The 21,515-nt window shown below is 39.5% G+C and overlaps 1 protein-coding gene across 2 annotated transcripts; it reads left to right on the forward strand.

Annotated features, from left to right (window-relative positions):
• Nucleotides 1-968: 968 nt before the first annotated feature.
• LOC121885804 (calcium/calmodulin-dependent protein kinase kinase 2) lies at nt 969-21,229 on the forward strand. 2 transcript variants are annotated; one of them, XM_042395565.1, is made up of 17 exons: nt 969-1,324; nt 7,289-7,586; nt 8,008-8,349; nt 9,842-9,889; nt 10,880-10,933; nt 12,476-12,527; nt 12,694-12,827; nt 13,152-13,188; nt 13,366-13,387; nt 13,535-13,623; nt 14,827-15,026; nt 15,256-15,309; nt 15,419-15,492; nt 15,729-15,816; nt 16,306-16,437; nt 17,013-17,116; nt 18,297-21,229. In XM_042395565.1, the coding sequence occupies exons 2-17, from the start codon at nt 7,356-7,358 to the stop codon at nt 18,367-18,369; spliced, it is 1,734 nt and encodes a 577-aa protein (XP_042251499.1). In that variant the 5' UTR covers nt 969-1,324; nt 7,289-7,355; the 3' UTR covers nt 18,370-21,229. The 2 variants fall into 2 exon arrangements, with proteins under 2 accessions (XP_042251499.1, XP_042251500.1); XM_042395566.1 differs by lacking the exon at nt 9,842-9,889.
• The last annotated feature ends 286 nt before the right edge of the window (nt 21,230-21,515 follow it).

Consider the following 21,515-nt stretch of genomic DNA (forward strand, 5'->3'; position numbering starts at 1 on the left):
AAGGAAAAAAAGTATTTGGTGTAATAGACATGATTGGCAAGATGCCCCAACTACAACTTGTCACAAATATTGACTCAAGTTTACCCAGTCTAGAAATAGCCTAAAACTTTGTTTTGCTTGAAATGGAGGTTAATCTGTCAGTCTGTGTAACAGTCAACATGAGAAATTTTAAGTCACCATAAACTGAACTAATAAGCTTAAGAGGATCTTGAACTCAAAACTAAGTTTTTGAAGGACATCTAAAAGAAGGTAGAAATGTCGTAGGGTCAAGGATATTATTCAGAGGTTACTCAACTGACTGCACATGAAGGTTGGTTTAATCGTGATACTACTCACCCTTTGAAAAGGGTAGGATCCACGGTTAGGGTGGTGTGAACCCATGAGAGAGATTAATGGGCTTTTTCCACTACAGGAAGTTCCTGACCTATAACTATACCCACTGTCTCAGGTTCTGCCATCTGCTAGAAGTTAGCATACGCTGTCAAGTCAATTTTATTTGTATAGCCCAATATCACAAATCACTAATTTCCCACAGGAGGCTTTGCAATCTACAGCAATACAACATCCTCTGTTCTTAGACCCTTGATTCAAATAAGGAAAAACTCCCTCCACAGAGGAGGCATACTACTCCCAGGACGGACAGACAGACATGCAATAGATGTTGTGTGTACAGCAAATTGCAGAAATACAGCATGAACAAACAGGATGACAAAATTATAATGGATTTATAATATACACAGTATCTATAATCTCATCTGTCTCTCACAAGCCTCCCAACTCAGTGTAAGTAGAACTATATGCCAAATTAACGGGATACTCCTTTAAACTTTGGCATCAAGCTGTTTTCAACACAATTACCAACAGAACATTTCAACAAAAAAGAAAAATAGTTTAACAAGGATGCTTTCCGTTTTAATTCTAGGCTGCAACTCTCCAGTACACCACGAGGGGGAGCCAGCCCGCCACAAAGTGCTTGTAGTAGAAATTCCCAAGAACCATGAAGTGTTTTATTTCGAGCTCGTCAGATAAACTCAAAAGGGAAACAAAGGCAGCTTAAACCTCCTCCGCAGATGTTGGGTGTTGCGAAGCGTGTTGCCTAAACGACTAAATGACCAGACTCGCTCGTTTTCCAACACTTCCTCGACGTATAACACGGGACCTGCGTGCTCAGCTGGATTGGTTCATCATCACAACATCGGTTATCAGTCTGCTGCCTGCCTGCTCTCCGTTTCACAAACAGCTAGCTAGCTGTTGTACTCACCGCGGCTGAAGGAGGACAGGGGGCTCCACTATTCTGACTTGTAGGCCTAAGTAACACGTCAAGGTAAGCTTATATTTCCTACAGTAGATGTTTAGTTTTTGTTTCGGGCGTCTTTTGGCGCTTTCACAGTCGCACTACTTAGCATCCTTGACTCCTGCCCAACCAACATCTGTATCTTGACAGATGAGGCAGCTGCTAACGTTAGCCGGGACCTCACACGACGGCAACACTCGTTTCTTCTGTGAAACTGAGATAACGTGTATAACAAAGGCGTTTAATCGTTACTAATGTTAACAGTCAAAAAGTCAATAATTTCTCCAGTTATGATTGTAGATTAGCTGTTACTGTAGAGGGGAGGAAAGCTGGAGCTTGTTATGACAGTTGAGCGTAACAGAATATGTAGATGTTAACGGTCATTTGTATTTCTGGACAGATAACGTCAGAAAAAGTCTTGGTCTGATGGTTTGATTGCATCAGCTTTTGAGGCAGATGCTCATACTGGTGTTGTTGTACTGGTCATTAATTTAAATGTTATTCTGTGTCGCTTTTTAAGAATCCAAAGTTGTATTAACATGTGCATATTACATTTATATATGTGTTATACATCATATATGTATTAACATGTACATTTCGGCCTGTACGCAACCCTAATATTATTTCTTTTCCCTTTGTTTTGAGGCTTTTGAAATGTAATTGGACCATTATTGAAATCACAAGTAGAGATGCACTGATACTGATATTGGATATCGGTTCCATACTGACTCAAATAGCTGCCTTACCCACAGTGAGGCATATATCTTGTTAATTAAACATTGGTATCAAATCGGTACTCTGTATCGCCCAATGCCCAGATATGGGTATTGGGGCTGAAAAAGTCAGACCGGTGCATCCCTAATCATAAATTAACATACTGTGCATTCACTTATGATTTTAACAGTGGTAAGCAGTTGAAAAACTCACTTACAAAATTCTTGATTAAAATTGATGCAAATACTACAAGGTTAAAGTTGTGTATTATACTATATACTATATATATTATACTATAACAAACTTGATTGGAATGCACAACTCTTTGTTTTTGATGGTGATCAAATGGAGTATAAGTACTGTTTATTGAGTTGGAGAATTGAAAACACTTTCCAAATGGTCTGTGTTGACAGAATGGGCTACATCAACCTTTTTAAGAAAGTTCATTATTCAGTTAAAACTGTTTGGAAGGAATTCTGTCAACTAGAACTGTAACGATGAGTCTATGAATCAACATGTCAGTCAACAAAATTACTTTGATAACTGCTTGATCGTTCAAGTTATTATCTTAGCGAAATAGCCAAACACTTGACAGTTCCAACTTGTCAAATGTAAGTAATAGTTTTTCTACTTTTAAAGCAAATTGAAGACGTCTTCTAAGGTTCTGAGATACTGATATGGGCATTTTGTCGATGATTAATCGAGAAGATAATCCTTAGGTGCAACCCTAATATCAGCTGTGTTTTTGTTGTTGATTCAGGGATGATAATGGGTGAAAAAAACCCATCTGTGGTGTATTTTAGAATTAAATATCATGGCTGCCAATCAAATATTTCAGATTCTCATTAATATTCAGCCACGTCTGTGTCAAAACACTGCAATAAAGTTGGTCGAGGACGCTCATCCCTCCATTTACAGGAGCTTATCTCTTCCACGGCTCCGCAGATCGCTGTCAGGGTCGCCCTGTTGATCTTTTAATGATGCCGGGGGAGCCTCCTCGGCTCCAGATGGCCCTGCGTTATACTTGTATGTCTGTGCGATTGTGTCTGTGTTGTTATTAATGCTGTACATGACTTGGACCCCCCGCAGGCTCTGATAAGTCCTCTCTCCCCCTCCCCTCCCGCCCAGATAGTGAAGGTCAAGTCACGTGACTTTTGTTATGATAAGAGGCGCAGTTCGGCATCTGGAGCTTGACAGCATCTGTTGGTGTTTCACGAAGCTCAAATCTAACTGTTTGTTCTTGATCGAGTTGCTGTGATCACGAGGGATCAGGGAAGTTGAGGGCTTTAGCCAGCAGTTCAGTTATACATAATATTTAGTATCTTTTCTTCTGACTATAGAGACCACCAAGGGCAGAAGCTTTTTTTATGCTAGTGAGTTGCTTAGCTGCGTTAACATGAATGTCTAGCAAGGACAGATTTGATATTTCATGTCTTTCGGTTAAAGCTTGAATATGTCATTAGCTTGTGTCCAATCCCCCTTAATTTGAGGTGGTGGGTGAGGCATTTTCATTGATTAACATGACCTGTGAGTTAGTTAGAAGCTTTCTCAGCTCTAAGGTAAAGATTTCTGATGAGTGCCTGTCTAACAGTAGTTTCAGAAACTCACTTCCCAAATAATGGCTGTCGACACTGAAATATTTGACAACTCGGCTTACATTCATCTTTTTGTCAATTTCTCATGCTGCTGTAAATCCTGCCAGCCAGACAACGATTGCTGACACTACACCACCAAAGACACAATGAACCAGGTGCTAATTTCCGAACCCTGCTGGGCCGCGAATGAGATTTTCAATGATATTGTGTGTGCTGCTATATATGGTAATGGTGTAGACACTGCACAAAAAAAACCTCTTCATGTCAGTGGAAACAGGCTTTGATATGTGCCTTTCCATTTATCTGAGATCAAAGTAGGTCAGGCTTGGTAAGTTGCCTCTCTTCTCTGGATATAAAAAGCCGGAGCTGGTGCATTGCGAGTTTCATCCAGGGTCATGTCTCTATTTATTAAGTGGAGGCTGAGTCCACTTATCAGGACACATTGTGGTAGTTTGATGGCAGTGACACTGTGTGTTAAAAGTCAAATAGGATCTCAAGAGCTTCTTTTTTTAGCAGAATGAAACAAGGATCATTTTATTTGGACAATAAAGGCTCCAGCTGTGTCTGCTTTTAAGAATTGTCAGGGAATCTCAGAGGTCATACAGGCCAGGTACGTTAGACAGGCTTTGAGGAGGAGAATACTTCTGCCAGAGATTGCCAGTAAGCCCAGCCTTCGCAATGAACACTTCTTTCTCTCTGTTGTGAGTTTACATCACTACATATATATATGGGCTGGCAGAGAGGCCACCCGGAGTGGGTGTCTCTTCCCACACACAGTCCTCACTCTGAACTTGGCTGGAGCTCCCACTGTCTTGTTTTCTTACGGCTTCCCTTTGTTTTCCTGTATCTGTAAGGTTTACTCGGCTCCCACACACCGACAGTGCCACAATCCTGTCAAAGCCATGACGGAAACCAAGAACATCTCTCTCTCTCTCTCTCTCCCTCCTTCTCTTTCCGTTCCTCTCACAGATAATGAACAGATAATAAGCTGAGTGGACTCGGAGATGGAAATGGCCCTCTTGAAAAATATGCAAAAAAGATTTTGGTTAGATGCTATTCAGATAATAATTAACCATGTTGCATAACTGACATCAAAAGCAGACTGAACTGTTGCTTTTATAGACCCATCAAATCTGTCCACTTAGAGATGAAGTTTGCGATACTAGACGTGTTTGTGTGCATTAATTAGCACTTAACAGAATGTGCGGAACAAGTCCGGGCTTCATGGATGTTTCGTACGGAGAGAGCTGTTTCTACTTATGTTTCAGAGCTAGTTAACAGCATCTCTGATTATTTCTCCCACACCCTTTCATTACACCCACAACTTGATTCATGCTGGCCAGTCAAGACTGTGCTCCAGCTGTGGTGAAAAGATAATTAAACCTTAGTTAGAAGTACATATAAATATATATACTGTATGTATATTATATTTTGTTATAGGATTTATGCCAGTTGCAAGTTATTCTTGGCTTAAAAAAATACAGTTGTCCTATTTTTTTTTGGTTTATCTTGACTCATACTGGACTGTTGCATTTAGTCAGATCAGTTTTCTGCATGGCTACAAAAACAAACCAAACAACAAACAGAAACTGGGAAGTGGGTATTGAAATAATAATGAGAGTACATACTCAAGGTAGACTAGGTTGTTCTGTCTACATGTATATCTTATCTTCAGAAAATTGTACACTTATGCAACGGTTATTACAATGAACACGTCACATAAGAATTGTGTGCTCTGTCAGTAGAACAGGTGTAAACAAGAAAATTGCAGCTCTTTTAAAACAGTATTGAAGCTACTGGCAGCCTATGTGTTATTACAATTGATAGTTGTTGATGTTTGTGAACACTGTAATAAGCATGTATAGATTTGGACCTTGCAACTCCATCGGGGTAATCCAAATTATTGTTTGCTATGTGTAAGTAGTTTCTACATTATGCATTTAGGTTTATTAATTTGGCAGACAGTTTTGTACAAAGCAATGTACAAATGAGGTACAATTCAAGCAACAGTACATCAAGTAAGTGCTGCAACACTCACTTCCATGTTCCACCTGACAAAGTGCCACAAGGTTGTAGGTGCATGAAGTAAGACGTAAACGCAGTAAGTCGAAGTAACAGTAAGGCTAGTTGTTGTTCATATCATAGTGAACGAGAAGGCTCATAAACCTGGGGGAATTCAAGAGAGTTGAATGACCGCCCTATGAGCTACGACTAAAACCAAAGGGTTTACCCAAAGGGTGGGGTGGACAGGAGGATTCGATGGTTCACCACATCAAAGGCTGCCAATAGATCCAGCAAGATGAGAACTGATGACTGGGCATCAAATAATGACTTCGAAAGGTGGTTGCGAGACTGACCTGTAGTTCTCGACAGCTTTTTTTGCTACGGGGTAACCTAAGCCTGGTTAAACTTTGTAGGGAATAAAAACAAAGTCAGAATGCATGAATCAGGTGCATGATTGTGGGTGAGATGGCTCGAAAGAGCATCGAGGGAATAGAGTCCAGAAGACGATCGTTGGGACAGCTAAAGAGTAGACATCTTCTTCAGTGAAAATGCAGAAAGTGACAGAGGAGATACACTGCTCTTGGGTGGTTCTGTGAATTGTCCATTGATTGCAGCCACCATGTCAGAGCACACTGTAAAAGAAGTATGCAGAGGCGTCAGCTGTGAGAGACATGGCTGGTAGAGGAGGCTCTTGAAAGTGGAAAATAATTTTGTAGTGTCTGTAGCAGAGCTGATCTTTGGCAGCTGTTATGCTGGAGGCAAAGGATGATAGAAAAGACTGATACACCCACTGAGGTCAGTGAGTTCTCTGATGTATGCCATTTTCTCTCAGCACCTCTCAGACTGGTTATACTGGTATGATAAACTTTTATGAGACTGCAGGTATCATCAGATAGCCAGGGTCAGGATGAGATTGCATGAGCAGTGCAGAGACTGTCCAGACAAGAGCTTAGTGTGGAGCAGAATGCATTTGTTGCATCATTTACCACGATTAAGTGCTCAGGGTTGGTAAAGTGGAAATGACCAATGTGATGAAGTGAGCGGGCACAGGGTTGCAGAGATTGCGTCGGACAGAGACGTCTGCCTGTGATCTTTAGGAAGTTCAGGGAGGGACAACTGAATGAAGCAATGGTTGGACACATGAAAAGGGAAGATGAAAGTGGAGAGGTTATCTGTCATGCAGTTTCATGTGAGAAAGAGGTCCAACTGTTTACCAGCCGTACAGACTGTTTACGTGGTGTATTAGCCCAGATGTTGCTCTAATGTTGTTGTTGTTGTACCTAACTCGGGTGTGTCAGTAGGCAGATGTTGCCTCTAAAAGTGAACGGTTTATCGGATTATCCAAAAAATCCGCGTAACGTACATTAACATAAAAACAAAGAGCTGTGTTTGTTTAGATGGCTGATTCAAATCAAAATCATTGGTTGATAACATTCCTAGCAAAGGAAATATTACTGTCATTAGAAGATTTAAAGAGTTACAAGAATAGTAGTCTTATTTTAGGCCAGCCAGTTAAGGGGAGCACTGTCCAGATAAATCAGGAAGTACTCTTTCTGTCACTTTTCTCTGTAGCAGTAGTTTGTACCCCTTAAAGCCTCCGCGTGTTAACAGATCATCAGATGTCTGAAAGGCCAGCATGTGTTCTCTACATGCGTTTTCTTATTCTCTGGTTTGCGTTTAGGCACCATTCCCCTCCGGAGGTTCCCGTCTGATGGAGCAGTGGTTGTTTGTCTTTGTGAAGAGGCACCATGTTTCCTTGTCACGTAACCCCCTGGCCCTCTGCTGAGCCGCCGGCCTCCTGCGGCAGCCATGCACCCCCAGCGCAGCCCTCGCAACCCCTTCCTGATCTGCTGTGCAGCTGTCCGGCTCCACCTTTGAACACCCACTCCGAGACGCCCTCCCCAGACCCCATGGAGTCCGTCATCGTGGTCACAGAGTACGAACCCAGCAGGCCACCTGGAGAGGCTGGGGAGGAGGAGGTAAGATGAAACACACCCAGGTAACACTATATGTACCAAAGATGTAACCTAATTGGACATTTGGGTCTCTACTGAATGAAATGATTCCTTTTTTAAAATTTCAGACTTATCAACTCAACAATTTGTAGTTTGTTGATGATGAGAATGAGTAAAATTGGTCTAAACAGTCTCAAGAAAAATGTAGGTTTATTGTATATTGTATATTGTCTTGTTAATACAAAAAGGAATGGAGGAAAAATTGCATTAAATAACACTAATGCCTTGAATTGAAATGAGAAATGTGGAAAATAGGCACAAACTGCATTGTCTTATATTATCTTATATATTATTATAAAGTTTATACAGACAAATACTACATATTGACCATTATGTCAACATGCAATAGGGGAAATAAACCTGATTTAAATGTGTCACATCTCAGGTAGAAGACATGGACAGCTCGGAGACGCCTGAGCCAGCTTCCTCCGTGGCAGCACCTTTCCGTACTCCATCCTGCGACCTGCTGTCCCACACAGTTGGCCGGCAAAAGGCTCTTCTACCCGAAAGCCAAGAGCAAAGGGGGAGATTAAATCTGTCAGACAGGAAACTGTCTCTGCAGGAGCGCTCGCAAACTGCAACATCACCCTGCAACTCCCCAGGACTCAACGGGCGCTATATTTACCCATCATTACCTTACTCCCCCATCACATCACCCCACTCCTCTCCCCGCTTGCCCCGCCGGCCCACCGTGGAGTCCCACAGTGTTTCCATCACTGATCTCCAGGTACGTTCAAGCCTTGACACTAACAAGGTTATAGTCATAGGTGTTATATGATGAAATGTTTTAAAGCCTTCTTTGGAGGTCATTGTTCGGCTTACAACTGTTAGTCTGGACAAAATAAATACTGCTAACATAAAATAATGCTGAAATTACTCTTTGAACCAGAATAACCACATCAGTTTTGTTTGTCAGTAATCAATCAGATGACCAAGAAATCCCAGGAAATCAGCTAATACGAGGTTACAGCCAGTGTAATTATAATTATGATTATATAATTAACTTTCTCTGCACCATCTGAGCAGTGTTTTTCCTTAAGGATTGTGTGTTGCATAAAGAATTACACATGATTAAACAAATTAACTTACGTTCACACAGAGCCAGGCTGTTACAGAGATGCCCCTTCTGGAACATCTGTTAGGTATTAAAATATCACACTTACCTGAAAATAAGCAGAACTACATGTGCATTTGTCTTAAAAGCAGCAACACACCGGTAAAGACTGAGCCTTGTGGATGCAGAGGTAAGGTTTTACAGTGGCAGTAGATAGTAGCTGTAATCCCTGTTAACACATAAAGTAGATGCAGAAACCTGTAGATGTTACGTACTGTGTGTAAAAAATCTCTCAGGGCAACAGCCTGCAGATTTAGAGCACATTTTTGTGTTCACAATATCAAACATTGTAGATATAAATAAAAATTGACATAAAGGTGAATTTAATTGTCAATGTAATTCCACTTTCACATCACACTTTTACTTCCTCTGCACTTTTCTCACATTGTCAAACCCGTGACTACACTTTTTGAACTTGCAAAGAATTTTAAATGTTTTATTGTTTTTAACCTCATGCTCTTCTGATCATCCAGTTGAGAGACAAACATTCAAATACACTACATTTAGAAATGTATATTCTTGAGGGGCTGGTTAGTCAGCACATCTCTTGTCGGTCGTATGAATCATTCTTCGTAGGCTGGGTTCAGTTTGTTCACAGCAGTGTCTGTGTTCCCATCGGTTATTGTTTTAAAACTGTTCAGGATATACGTCAACACTGCCACAAATCCTACCTCTACAATCCCAGGCATGCTACAAGATTAGCAGATAGGATTACTGCCAAAAATTAGGTGACAGTGTTGTTGTTTGGGATGTATCTACATTTACCTTTGAGTTCTGCTCTGATTAACTGTAAACCTGGATTTATTAAGGTGGATCTTTTACTTGAAATGTAGCTTACAAAATGACAAACTGAACTGGTGCTAAGAGTGCAGAGCACTGCACTTCTGTGTTTTTGTTGAAAATGGGAAATCTGAAAAAAGAAAAATCATCTGAAAGAAAATTTAATGGGCAGGATTTTATTCGGCGCTCTTAGCAAAAGCAGATTTTCTCAGAACGCTCATGATGTATTTAGGGTATCTAACTGCTGAAACAGCTGATGTGATTTCATTTGAAAAGAAACCCTTTTCTCGTCCTCTCTTTTCTCTTTTTCTTCCCTCTCTACAAGGACTGTGTTCAACTCAACCAGTACAAGCTAAAAGACGAGATTGGAAAGGTACCATCAGAGACAGCACACTGATTGCTCCCTTTCACTGACTCTTCCATTTGCTTCTCCCTTCCGCCTACTGCATGTCTGTCAAGTAGCGCACATCATCAAGGACACGCAGTAACCGTCTCTGATATCCTCCTCTCCCGGCTGTCCTCATTTCCCAAACTCTGTGTAAACTACCAGGCCATGGGAGAGTTGGAAGATGGATGAGAGGCTGGTATAAATAGCGCTCTCTAAGGGTTGAGCGAGGCTTAGTGGATATGAGCGTGTGTGTGTGTGTGTGTGTGAGTGGGTGTATTTGTATGCACGTTTTTAGATGTGGGTTTATTGAAGACAGAATATACGTGTCTGTGTGTATTTTTTGCATGTATCGAGATATATTAATACATTTGGTAGATGCAGGATTGTCGGAGAGGCTCCTTTTATCAGATCATCTTTGGGACTACAGGAAGAGCTCTGTGATGCCTCTCCAATCTGCTCCCCCAGCAGGAACTGATCCCACTCGCTCACTCTCCCTCTCTCTCTCTCACGCTCTGTTTGTTTTTGTGCATGAATTTGTGCACACAGGCTACTAATTGGGCCTAGTTTTTATTCTGAATATCCTGTGTGTGTGTGTGTGTGTGTGTGTGTGTGTGTGTGTGTGTGTGTGTGTGTGTGTGTGTGTGTGTGTGTGTGTGTGTGGGCAGGGGGAGCTTGATAGCATAAACCAGATCCAGTTTCCTTAATTAGCCTGAAATCAAAAAAAATGAAAGAGAGAGGGAGAGAGGATTTGAATTTCTCTGTTCTCTCTTTGAAGCAGCTGGTACTCTTTCAGCGTACACTGTCAGCCTACTCGCTTCCCTCTTGTGCATGTGTTTGTGTATTTGTTCCTGTGTGTATTACTATTTATTTCGTTTGCTTTGCACAGAGTGTGATATATATATATATTTTTTATTCACATGAATAATTTTAAGCTGCTCAATCTCACTTTATTGGCTCCTGTTCTCTTTTTCTTAGGGCTCCTATGGTGTCGTCAAGCTAGCTTACAATGAAGACGACAACACATACTATGTGAGTCCTTCACGCACACACACACACATACACACAAACACAGATGTGATTTTTCTTCCCAACCATTAACCCTGTCTTTTGTTCCTCTCACTTCACTCTCATTCCTTCCCACTTGTCACAAACACATCCCACATACACACAGACAAACCTCATAATAATCGAGCTTCCTTGTCACATTTATCGCCGCGATTTTATATGAAAGCTCCGCGTATGAAAACGTCTCCAGTTAATTATGCCTCACCAAGCACTGTAATAACACATCAGCTCAAGCTTTTTTGTTTGCTGTTCGCGATTATTGCTGCAATTCTCATTAAGCTGCGTGATCCTGACAGACATTGACATGGAGATTATTTTAATAATTCTCCCGAGTGACAAAGCCCACATGTCACATGCAGCGATTATATCATTGCCGTAATAACTGAGGGCATAGAGGCTATTAGAAAAAAGTCTGTTCCTTCAAACAGGGAAAACATCCACCAAACAATGTAGCTGTTCAACACCGCCTCGATGGCTGTCATCAACGTTATTGTTCAAGAAATTGTCAGGCGGATCTCTGACTAGATAAACATCTGCATTGCATGAATATGGGCTATCCAGGTACTTGCTGGGTACCGTTTACTTTCACATGACATTCAAATCATTTCAAACATTTTACAGCCATGTGCAGAACACAGCTAAACTTGTGTAACTGTCCATGACAAACATCCTACAAACCATTCAAATAAATGCATAGGATAGAAAAGACCTGTTATTATAGTTTTTATTATTATAAATAGTTTAGGTAAAAAGGTAAAAATTGAAAAATGCAGTTTAATTTAGCAACTATTATTCCTTAAATTATAATTTTCACAGACCAGGTAGTGTAGAAGAAATACTAGTTTCTGTAGCGCTGATATACACTGTATTTGTCATGCATGTGTTACATATGTCCTTCAATGTTCTATCAAGCAACAATGCAAATTTCTATTTTGTGTCTTAATTTCAAAATCAAATGAGTGAAGATTGTTTGACAAGATGCAGTCAAGTCACTTTTATTTATATAGCCCAAAATCCAAAAATTGTCTCAAGGTAGATATCGTCTCAAGTATATTTTATAAGTTACTGCTAAACATTATAATTAGTGCATTTAGATCATTTAAAGACAGTGATGAGACAGTGTAGATTACTTGCTTGCTTGCGTTTGAGTCATTTTACACCAGGGTCGGCAGCAAGAACAGCCAACATCTTCTTTTGTAAGTCTAGCTTTTATAATCTTTTGTCCTGATGATGCTGATCTGTCTTAGTAATCACAAACACACACGATGGATGATCAAGGTGAGGGGAGATCTTTGTAGACGCTAGGATATTCTAGGTGTTTGAGTGGGTGATTGTCAGATATGCATCACTTCACTCCGTTGTATCTTTCTCTTCTTTTTTTTTTTGTCGACTTTTCTGTTTCTGTCATCTGTTCTCTGGATCTCTTGCCCACTTGGCTCTCCCACTCCCTCTCCCGCTTTCTCTAATCCCCCCTTGTCCCAATCCATCTCCCTTTCTCTCCTGCAGGCGATGAAGGTGTTGTCCAAGAAGAGGCTGATGAGGCAGGCAGGTTTCCCACGTAAGTCTGCAGCCAGGGACAGATGGTTAACACAGCAGAGAGCACAGTATCTTATAATGCTCCAGTACTAAAACCCATCCTCCTGACTTTGGTCTCTCTCCTCTGTACTTTCCACCCTTCCCTCACCTGTCATCCACCTACATTGTTCCTTTTTTCCCTCTGTCAGGGAGACCTCCCCCTCGTGGAGCCAGAGCAGTCCCTGAAGGCCCCCCTCAGCCCAAAGGACCCTTGGAGCGGGTTTATCAGGAGATTGCCATTCTGAAAAAGCTAGACCATCCTAATGTAGTGAAACTAGTAGAGGTGAGTGCTGTTAAAACGTATCTTTTGGCTATTTTAATTTAGTTTTAGCCTGAGATTTCCCTGAACACATTTTAAACAGAGATGTGTGTCATGATACCTGTGATGTCTTCAAAAATCAAAGGTTGTTCGATGGCTTTGAACTCATGTATTCATGTTAAAATCACAGAAATCAATCTACGTGCAATTATTCCAGGATGGAGGAGTATTTATTCTTATTGCATACAAAAGATGAAGACCCTTTGTGTGTGTGTGTGTGTGTGTGTGTGTGTGTGTGTGTGTGTGTGTGATTACACTCATTTCTATCTCTTTGTGATTCGGTGCCAGGTTTTGGATGACCCCAGCGAGGACCATCTGTACATGGGTACGTTGCAGCCAGACAGTCATCCTTCAGAACCACACACACACACACACACACACAAACGCAGTCATGCATGAAGCAGGCATAAAAGAAGGATAAACTCATTTTAGGATTTATTGTTTTTTAGTTTGTTTGTATCTCAGTAACTGAAATGTTTCATCATCTGTGTTTCTATCACAGTGTTTGAGCTGGTCAAGCAAGGGTAAGCTAAGCCTCTATTATAGTTATGATTGTAACACTGGAATGAGCTCAATCTCATTAGTTATGATAGCTAATTGAATTTGTGTGTGTGTGTCTGCGTGTGTGTGTGTGTGTGTATACCTGTTTATGCGTCCTCGTGTGTATTCAGGGCTGTGATGGAGGTGCCGACAGATAAACCTTTCAGCGAGGACCAGGCTCGCTTTTTCTTCCAGGATCTGCTCAGGGGAATCGAGTATTGTGAGTCTTCCAAAAAAGCCTCCAGTCATCCTTCCACCCAGCATGTGACTGTATTATATAATGTTAAGAAGGGAGCGATTAGGGACCCTCTTAGATGATTTGTTACATATCTCTGGCCCGCGACCAGATACAGAAATGATACAGATACGTCTGTAACAATACAGTACTCTGTGATTCAAAGCTGATTCAACTGCAATTGAATTTCCCTCATTTTTTATTTCAAGCACTGAATCCGAAATGTGGTAGATAATTATTGTAATAGTTTGAAATGATCCAATCGAGGTTTTTAAAATTCATGATGTTATGCCTGACACTTTTCAACCTGAACCTTCTTGTGAAAAAAACAAACATTACTTTTAGCAATACACATAATTACCTCTTCAAAATTAAACTATTTTATTGCGAATCAGCTTTAATACACAATAATATCCCATAATTAGGCTTTCATGCCTTTTCTATGTCCCCAATTGAGATAAAGTTGTATTATATACACAGTTTTGAGTGTCTAAATTAATAGTTTATATAATTGTAGTATCAAGGTGAAGCTCTTATGTATCTAGATCTGTCCTCGTCCTACAATTCTACCATTTACACAAGTCCTTTGTGCTGTTCTTGACTCTAGCCACCCACAAGGCTCATTTCACATCATCTCAGCTCTTAATGCATTTCAGCGCAGGAGAAGAGGTTTTTGCACAGTGTCGTCTAGGAGACTAGCGCTGAGGGGAAGGAGAGGGAGGGCTCTGCAACAGGGACACTGAAATAGTCAGAACCAAATTTGTTCTCATCATAAGTAATCATAACTAAAGAAAGGCTCGCCTGTTTGAAGTCACAGTGCAGGTGGTGTGGTTAAGAAATACCACACACATTGCTGTTTTTTGTTTTTCACATCTTAAGCAGGAACTGTAGGTGTGATCCTTTCTGTTGATGGAAGTAATTGCCGACATGTTTATCCGATTTCTTGTCCAATTGCATCGCCAGGTGGATTCCTTCATGTGGGTCCAAGCCGTTTTTAATTTATTCCATCAAGCAATGCACTGCTTTGTTCAATATTAAAAATTCAAATAAGGTGAAAATATTATTTTAAGACCCTCCCCCTCTCAATCCAGACTTGGGTGTGGTGTAGTAGAGAAAATTCATTGTCTCAGAATTGCACAAATAAAAGTACCTTGTTGCTGTAATAATAAATATTTTCTATTTCAACAGTACATTACCAGAGGATCATCCACAGAGACATCAAACCCTCTAATCTGTTGGTGGGAGAAGATGGACACATCAAGATAGCAGACTTTGGAGTCAGTAACCAGTTTGAAGGGGCTGATGCCCTCCTGACAAGCACGGTGGGAACACCTGCTTTCCTTGCCCCCGAAGCACTCTCTGAGACCAGAAAGAACTTCTCTGGAAAGGTACAGATGGTTAAGTAGTGCCCCCTGGAGATGATTTTCAGAAATGCAAGGACCTTTGCTTTTTTGATAGTTTTCATAGTATCCCTTTGTAATTTACTATACTAGTTAGTTTTCATGTGTTTTTTTTGGGGGGGGGGCATTTTTTTTCTGTGCAATGGTGGATTTCAACCATCATAAACTGAAGAAACCATTCCAAAACATACTGTATCATGTTTTTTTAATCATGTAGGCTTTGGATGTCTGGGCCATGGGAGTGACGCTTTATTGCTTCGTCTTTGGAGTGGTGAGTCTGTGCTTTGGCAAAAAAAAAAAAAAAAAAGTTAGTTTTTTTGTTTTAGAGTTTCTCCTGAATGACAATCTACTGATCTTTATTTGAAATCTTTTATTCACAGTGTCCATTTATGGATGAGCGCATCATTGCTCTTCATCAGAAAATCAAGACACAACCAGTGGAGTTACCTGAACAGTCAGTTTTACTCTGCCAATCATCCTGTGTCAAAAGGATATTACTGCCCAGTGGCTGTTGTTTATATAATGAAAAACAGATAAATAGCCGCTTGATAAATCTACACATTGAATAGGCATTTTACTTGCTCCATATTTAGTTATCAATTTATTAATACTTCATTTTATTTTTCGGTTTACAGGCTGTTAGATAAGATGTAATTTAATCTGTACCTATGATTCTTGTTGTCTTAACAGCGCTCACATATCTGATGATCTCAAAGATTTGTTGCTGAAAATGCTGGACAAGAATCCAGAGACCAGAATATCAATCCCACAGATTAAGGTAAACACTTTCTTTCAGTTGAATTGCTAGTTTCTATAATTGTTTTCATTTACACGTTTGATATTGCACAGACAAGTATGTGTGAACGGGTCTGTTGTTGCTGTACATGAAGCTGTCTGCATGGTGATACTGAAATAATGTTCTGTGGTGCAATATAAACTGAATCCAGATGTTGAAATGCTGCTTAGCTTTAGTTAGCTTCAGAGCCTCGACTATAAAGACTTATGACCAATCTGTTTTTGGAAAAAGCTGGCTGCCCATCAATAAGTGGTTTACGATGTGAAGATATTGTAATCTGTATCTTGTACATGATGACTACAGGATGTTGTGAATGCTGAATGATGATTGAGTGTAGTATAATAGGCCAGTGTGCAGCATAAATAGTTAAATTCATCTTCTTAAGCTTTGTATCAGTTCTATAAAATGTGTCTTGTGAATCAGAATGAAAGATGTATAAAACTCCTTTGTTCTTCTCATGCCCGTGTCTAGGTGCACCCATGGGTGACAAGGCACGGTGCTGAGCCCCTCCCTCTAGAGGATGACAACTGTTGTATGCTGATTGAGGTGACGGAGGAGGAAGTGGAGAATTCTGTTAAACACATCCCAAGCCTGGCGACAGTGGTGAGTTTACGAGCTTGTTTCTGACTCACAAAAAACACAAACTAATGAACGTCACAGACACGCCGAAGTCTAATTAGTTTTTGCTTCTGCTGTCATTAAGAGAAATATCACCAATGGGTACAGTTCAGTCATTTCAGCCTCCCTGAGAGATGCATGAAAACGCTGTCGAATGTAACCTTTTAAGACACAACTGAGAATGTCAGGAGCAAAGGAATGACTAATTCTTGTATATTTGTATTAGTACAAAGGATATGTTTCAAGTTCTTCACATTCACTACACTACTTGATTGTCTCTCTGCACTTTGTACCAGAGGAGATGTATGACTCATTTATTCTTCTGAGTTTATTTTCATTAGTTAAAATAATAAATGCCAAATGTTTCAAAAGATAAGAAAGTTTTGCATGAATACAGCAGACCTATTTGTGATGTACTTTCATTAAGTATTTATTTTATCATTACTGCATCATTGTTTTACAATACAACATAGTTGAGAATCAAAGTTAAGCTTTTCTTCTTAACATTTCTGAGCATAATGTTTTGGTTTTGTGTATTGTTGTTCACTATTCTTCTACAGATCCTAGTGAGAACTATGCTAAGGAAGCGCTCCTTCGGGAACCCCTTTGACTGGGGCCGTAAAGAGGACCGCAGCAGTTTGTGCGCTCCGGGACAAACGCTCACGTAAGGATTGTTTACAGAAACACTACAGATGTAAACTGAAGTTTAAAAGCTTTCGCAGTAATTGGTGTCAAAATACTTGTAACAGTATGCTGTCACTACCATATTCTCACTTGTAGCTTCTCTAATACTCGGATGACATCTGTATAGCCGGCTAATGTTCGTCAAGTAGACAAGTGTTATTATTTCTCTCCTCCTCCTCCTCCTCCTCCTGCCCTGCAGGAAAGGCAGAGCAGGCAGTGTGAGATAGTGCTACATTCATTGTAACTAAAGAAGGTAAATAAGTTTATGAGTATGCCGGTTCTTGACTGGTGCAGTGCTGACTACAGTGGTAGAGAGAGAGAGTAGGTGTACGTTTAGACCCCTGGCGTTATATAAGCAGCTGTATTTTCCCACTATGGCTCTAATGGTTTAATACTCAAGTTTGTAAATGAGCCTGTGCTAGTTTATAGGTGATTGGCCATTTTCGGGAATGTTATGAGTCTACAGTACCTGCAAACGGGAATTTAATGTATATTTTATGTCTGAGTGTGCTTTTGGCTCTGTGTAATTATAAACTATATTACAAGGGGTGGACAAAATATCACAAACACCTACACAGTCTAATGAAATCCAGTTTTAGTTGACACTGTGTTGGAGAGGTGTTGATTGAACTCTGTAGTAACACTTGAGGCTGCAGTTTGTGTTGTTGTGTTGATTGGCATTATATTATGTGTCATATTGTATATTTTAGCCAAATACAACACCACCGCACCTCAATATGTAACCTCAATATGAAAATATGAATCTATGCCTCTCTGACACAGTCAAAACAAAAGTATCCACACTCATCATGAGTTCATCGTGAGCCCAGATCATACATCTCTCTTCATTTAATCCTTTGCATGATAATTAATATCTTTCTCTTATTGACACAAATGATTAAGTTCTTTAATATAACCTTTTCCCCCTTTTTCTTTATTTTCTCAAGTTTCCCTTTATGTGTGATTTTTGCTATATAAATAAAAACAGCCCAACAGCTTGCTAGGTTTTTATATTACTCGCTGCCTTGCATTACTGTATGTAACAATTTAACATGCTTCATTTCCTAAACTGAGCTTAACAGTAGCTTATTTCTCCTCACAGTGATATAGGATTGACAGCAGGCCCACAGAAGTGCTCTAACTAATACTGTGTTACTTAGGAAACAGCAGAGTGGTGATGGCATGAGGAGTATGGACCTGCCCTACGTGGGAGAAGATGAGGCTCTTTCCTGATGCAGAGGGTTTATTATGCACGCTGGTATCTGCCAGCCTGCAACCACACAGCACGACACCCCTTTACTCACAGTTTTTTACTGTCAGCCTACACCTACGTACGTTTCCTGGGAGGTGGACAAGTTTGGCGAACACAGGAAAAAAAAGGGAGATATTAAGGATGTAAGACACTTTGACAACCATTTTAAAGCTTTTATTGCATTCTGTACTCTTGCAAGGCTCAGTTTGGGGTTTTGGGACTTCTTTGACGTGGAAAATTTCCAGGAGAGGATCCTCCTGACTCTTGAACCTGTCTTCAGACCTTCTTACCCAACGCACTCTCCTCCCCCTTTATCTTGTATGCATTTATAGTCCTAGCATGCTCTGTCTCAGGCTTCAATTGTATAGTTTTGTGTTTAATCGTAGTTTAGCCACTTGTGTTTCTCCTTGTCTTTACTTGACAATTCTTTCAGGTATACAGGGCATGGGAACAGAGGGTGGTGGTGGTGTATGCGGAGGGAGGGTTGCGTAAGTCAGTGAGTCAGTCTCCACCATCACCTCGACATTCTCTTTAGTAGAGCAGGTTTCTTGACAATGATTGTCTGGTTCACTCTGCCTCAGATTGGCAGTGCCCAGTTTTGTAACATATTTTCAAGTGAAGAATCTGTACAGTTTTCCCAAAATGTAAAAAAAAGGGGAGTGATAAAATGTTTACTTCATTGAATGCATGTGTTTACTTTCCCAGTGCAAACACTGTATAAGCTATTTAAACATCTGCACGCTCATAGAGAGAACTGTTTGATGCAATTTTTCTTCTTTTCAGTCTTACCACTGGCGTTTTTATTAAGTCTCCCATTTACTATTACAATAGAAAGCTTTAAAGACAGTCGATATAGTGATTTGTGAACAATCATAAAGTTCTTCATTACTGCATACAAGGTACTATAGGAAAAAATTGGATTTAATTCTTTTGCAAAGCTAGTGCTTCTGGTGAATCTTTAAGTGAATTTTTATGTGTTTGTTATAATAAATTCATTACAATTTGAGTAATGGAGGTACTGATCTACCAAATGCATATATGAGAAAAACAGAATGTGTTGGTGCAAAATTATTCTGTAGCCATTGCCCGCAATGGTTAAAATAGTTTTTTTATTATTATTATTATTTATTTCATAAAGTGCAAATCGACAAAAAAGATTATGTGTCGCAATTATGAGGAACATGTTTCAAATATGTCATATGTTTGTCTCACTTCTCAGAGTGGATGTTCATATGTAGACTGAAAACAGAAAGCGATGACTATTGAACCTCAAGTTAAAATTGTGAATGTTCTTATTTGTTTTACTTGTTTTGTATTTTAAGAGGCACTGGCATTATTTTAAAACCGCACATTTTCACAACACCAAAAACTTAATTATGTATAATTTTGTAAAGTATAGTAATTTAAAGAAAACAAACCTTTAATCTATTTGTCCGCTGTTGAATTATTAGAGCTGGCTACCCAAGTAAGTGTTGAGATGGAAGCATAGTGCAGCTGCAGACTTTTTGTACAAATCTATGCATGACATATCTATAGAAGTGTTGAAATTTAAAAAAACGTGTCATCTTTTGGGAGGAGTAGGCCACTCTGCAAATATTTCTAATGAATTATAAAGTACTTTTGCTTTTGTATTTATTCTAGTGTTTCATTTTAAATATGATCCCAAAGTAAATTAGCATTTTTCCACTTTTGTTCCTTTTGTTTACCCTTCATTTGCTTTTTTTCCATGTTCTCAAAGATGTTAGTATAGATTAAGTCACTGGATGTGTCTCTAGTTAATATAGAATATTGACACAATATTGATTATAACATGTAATGCTTCCACACACTAATTACTTCAGCACTTAAGTGTTGAATGTATGAGAAAGGGACTTTGTTTTTTTACTTACTACTTGCATGTCACTCTGAACTGTACGTACTGTATGTCTGTATTTTTTTTAAAAAGACTAGTACTATGCATATATGTGTCTTTCTCTGTATAGTGCAATGGTACACCCTGTCAGATTGTCACATACAGCGTGCACACTCAGTGGCTGGATGAGGAGGGATGTATGTGGTTGACTTATTCTAATTTATTTTTGCTTGCCCAATGAAAGATGTAATTCAGTTGTGCTCTCCAGTGAAGAGCGCAGCACGTATACAGACCTCCTGGCTTTAGATTTCCATGAAATTATTGTACTTTACTTTTGAAGGATATTCCCTCAATGATAATAGCCAATGATCTTCTAATGCCCATGATTTTAGACTGGAAATTGATTGCAGGAACGCTTCAATTTGTGTTATACAGTAAAATGTTCAACATGCTTTTCACACATTTATGACAGACTTTGCATTCTGACATACTGTAAGTTGCTATAAACTAATTGTTATTTTAGATGAAGTAAAAAGTTTTTATCTTGAGTACAATAAGACACATACTTCTCCTTTGGTGTGAGTATTTTGCCCTCCGTGACCAATATGGATGAAATGAAGGACAGTTTGTGACTGAATGCAGGGTGACAATGCAAGCCACAGAAAAGATGTATGATAAATATTTTATACATACAATATTTAAACTGGTAGTTTGTTTCAATAGTCTTTACCCATTCTTATTAGAAGGGTCAGGCTTAGTGATAAACCTTTATTGTTCACATGATTTTACATTCTGTAGTGTAATTTATTTTTATTAAGAGCTTTTGGGGGCTCTTTTCTTCTAAATGCATGCCAACATACTGAACACATACCACTGTATTGTCATAGCATGAGAGGTCATTGACAACAAAATGGGACCTTTAAATGAATTATTCTATACATACTGTATCTTGTTCATCATTTGAATAAAATATTATTGCCTTTCTGTAATGCTTTTGCTCTGAATGGTTTTTGTTAACAGTCTCAGCTTTGTGTTTACTGTTGCAGAAACAGGCCACTAGTGTGCGCTGTGCACCATAACATCTCTGAACCTGTAGGCTACTCTTCAGAACACCTGACAGCAACAAATTTACAATTTCCTCATCTGCATATTTTTTCAATAGCAGATACAATTCTCTTAAAATGTCTTCCACTTCCCACTATTTGTACATTTCCCACTTTGTCTGAAACATTTATGCACAACTTGTTAATTAGTCACAACAGTTATTTGAAAAAG

The sequence above is a fragment of the Thunnus maccoyii genome, chromosome 19, assembly GCF_910596095.1.
Source record: "Thunnus maccoyii chromosome 19, fThuMac1.1, whole genome shotgun sequence".
Taxonomy (NCBI): domain Eukaryota; kingdom Metazoa; phylum Chordata; class Actinopteri; order Scombriformes; family Scombridae; genus Thunnus; species Thunnus maccoyii.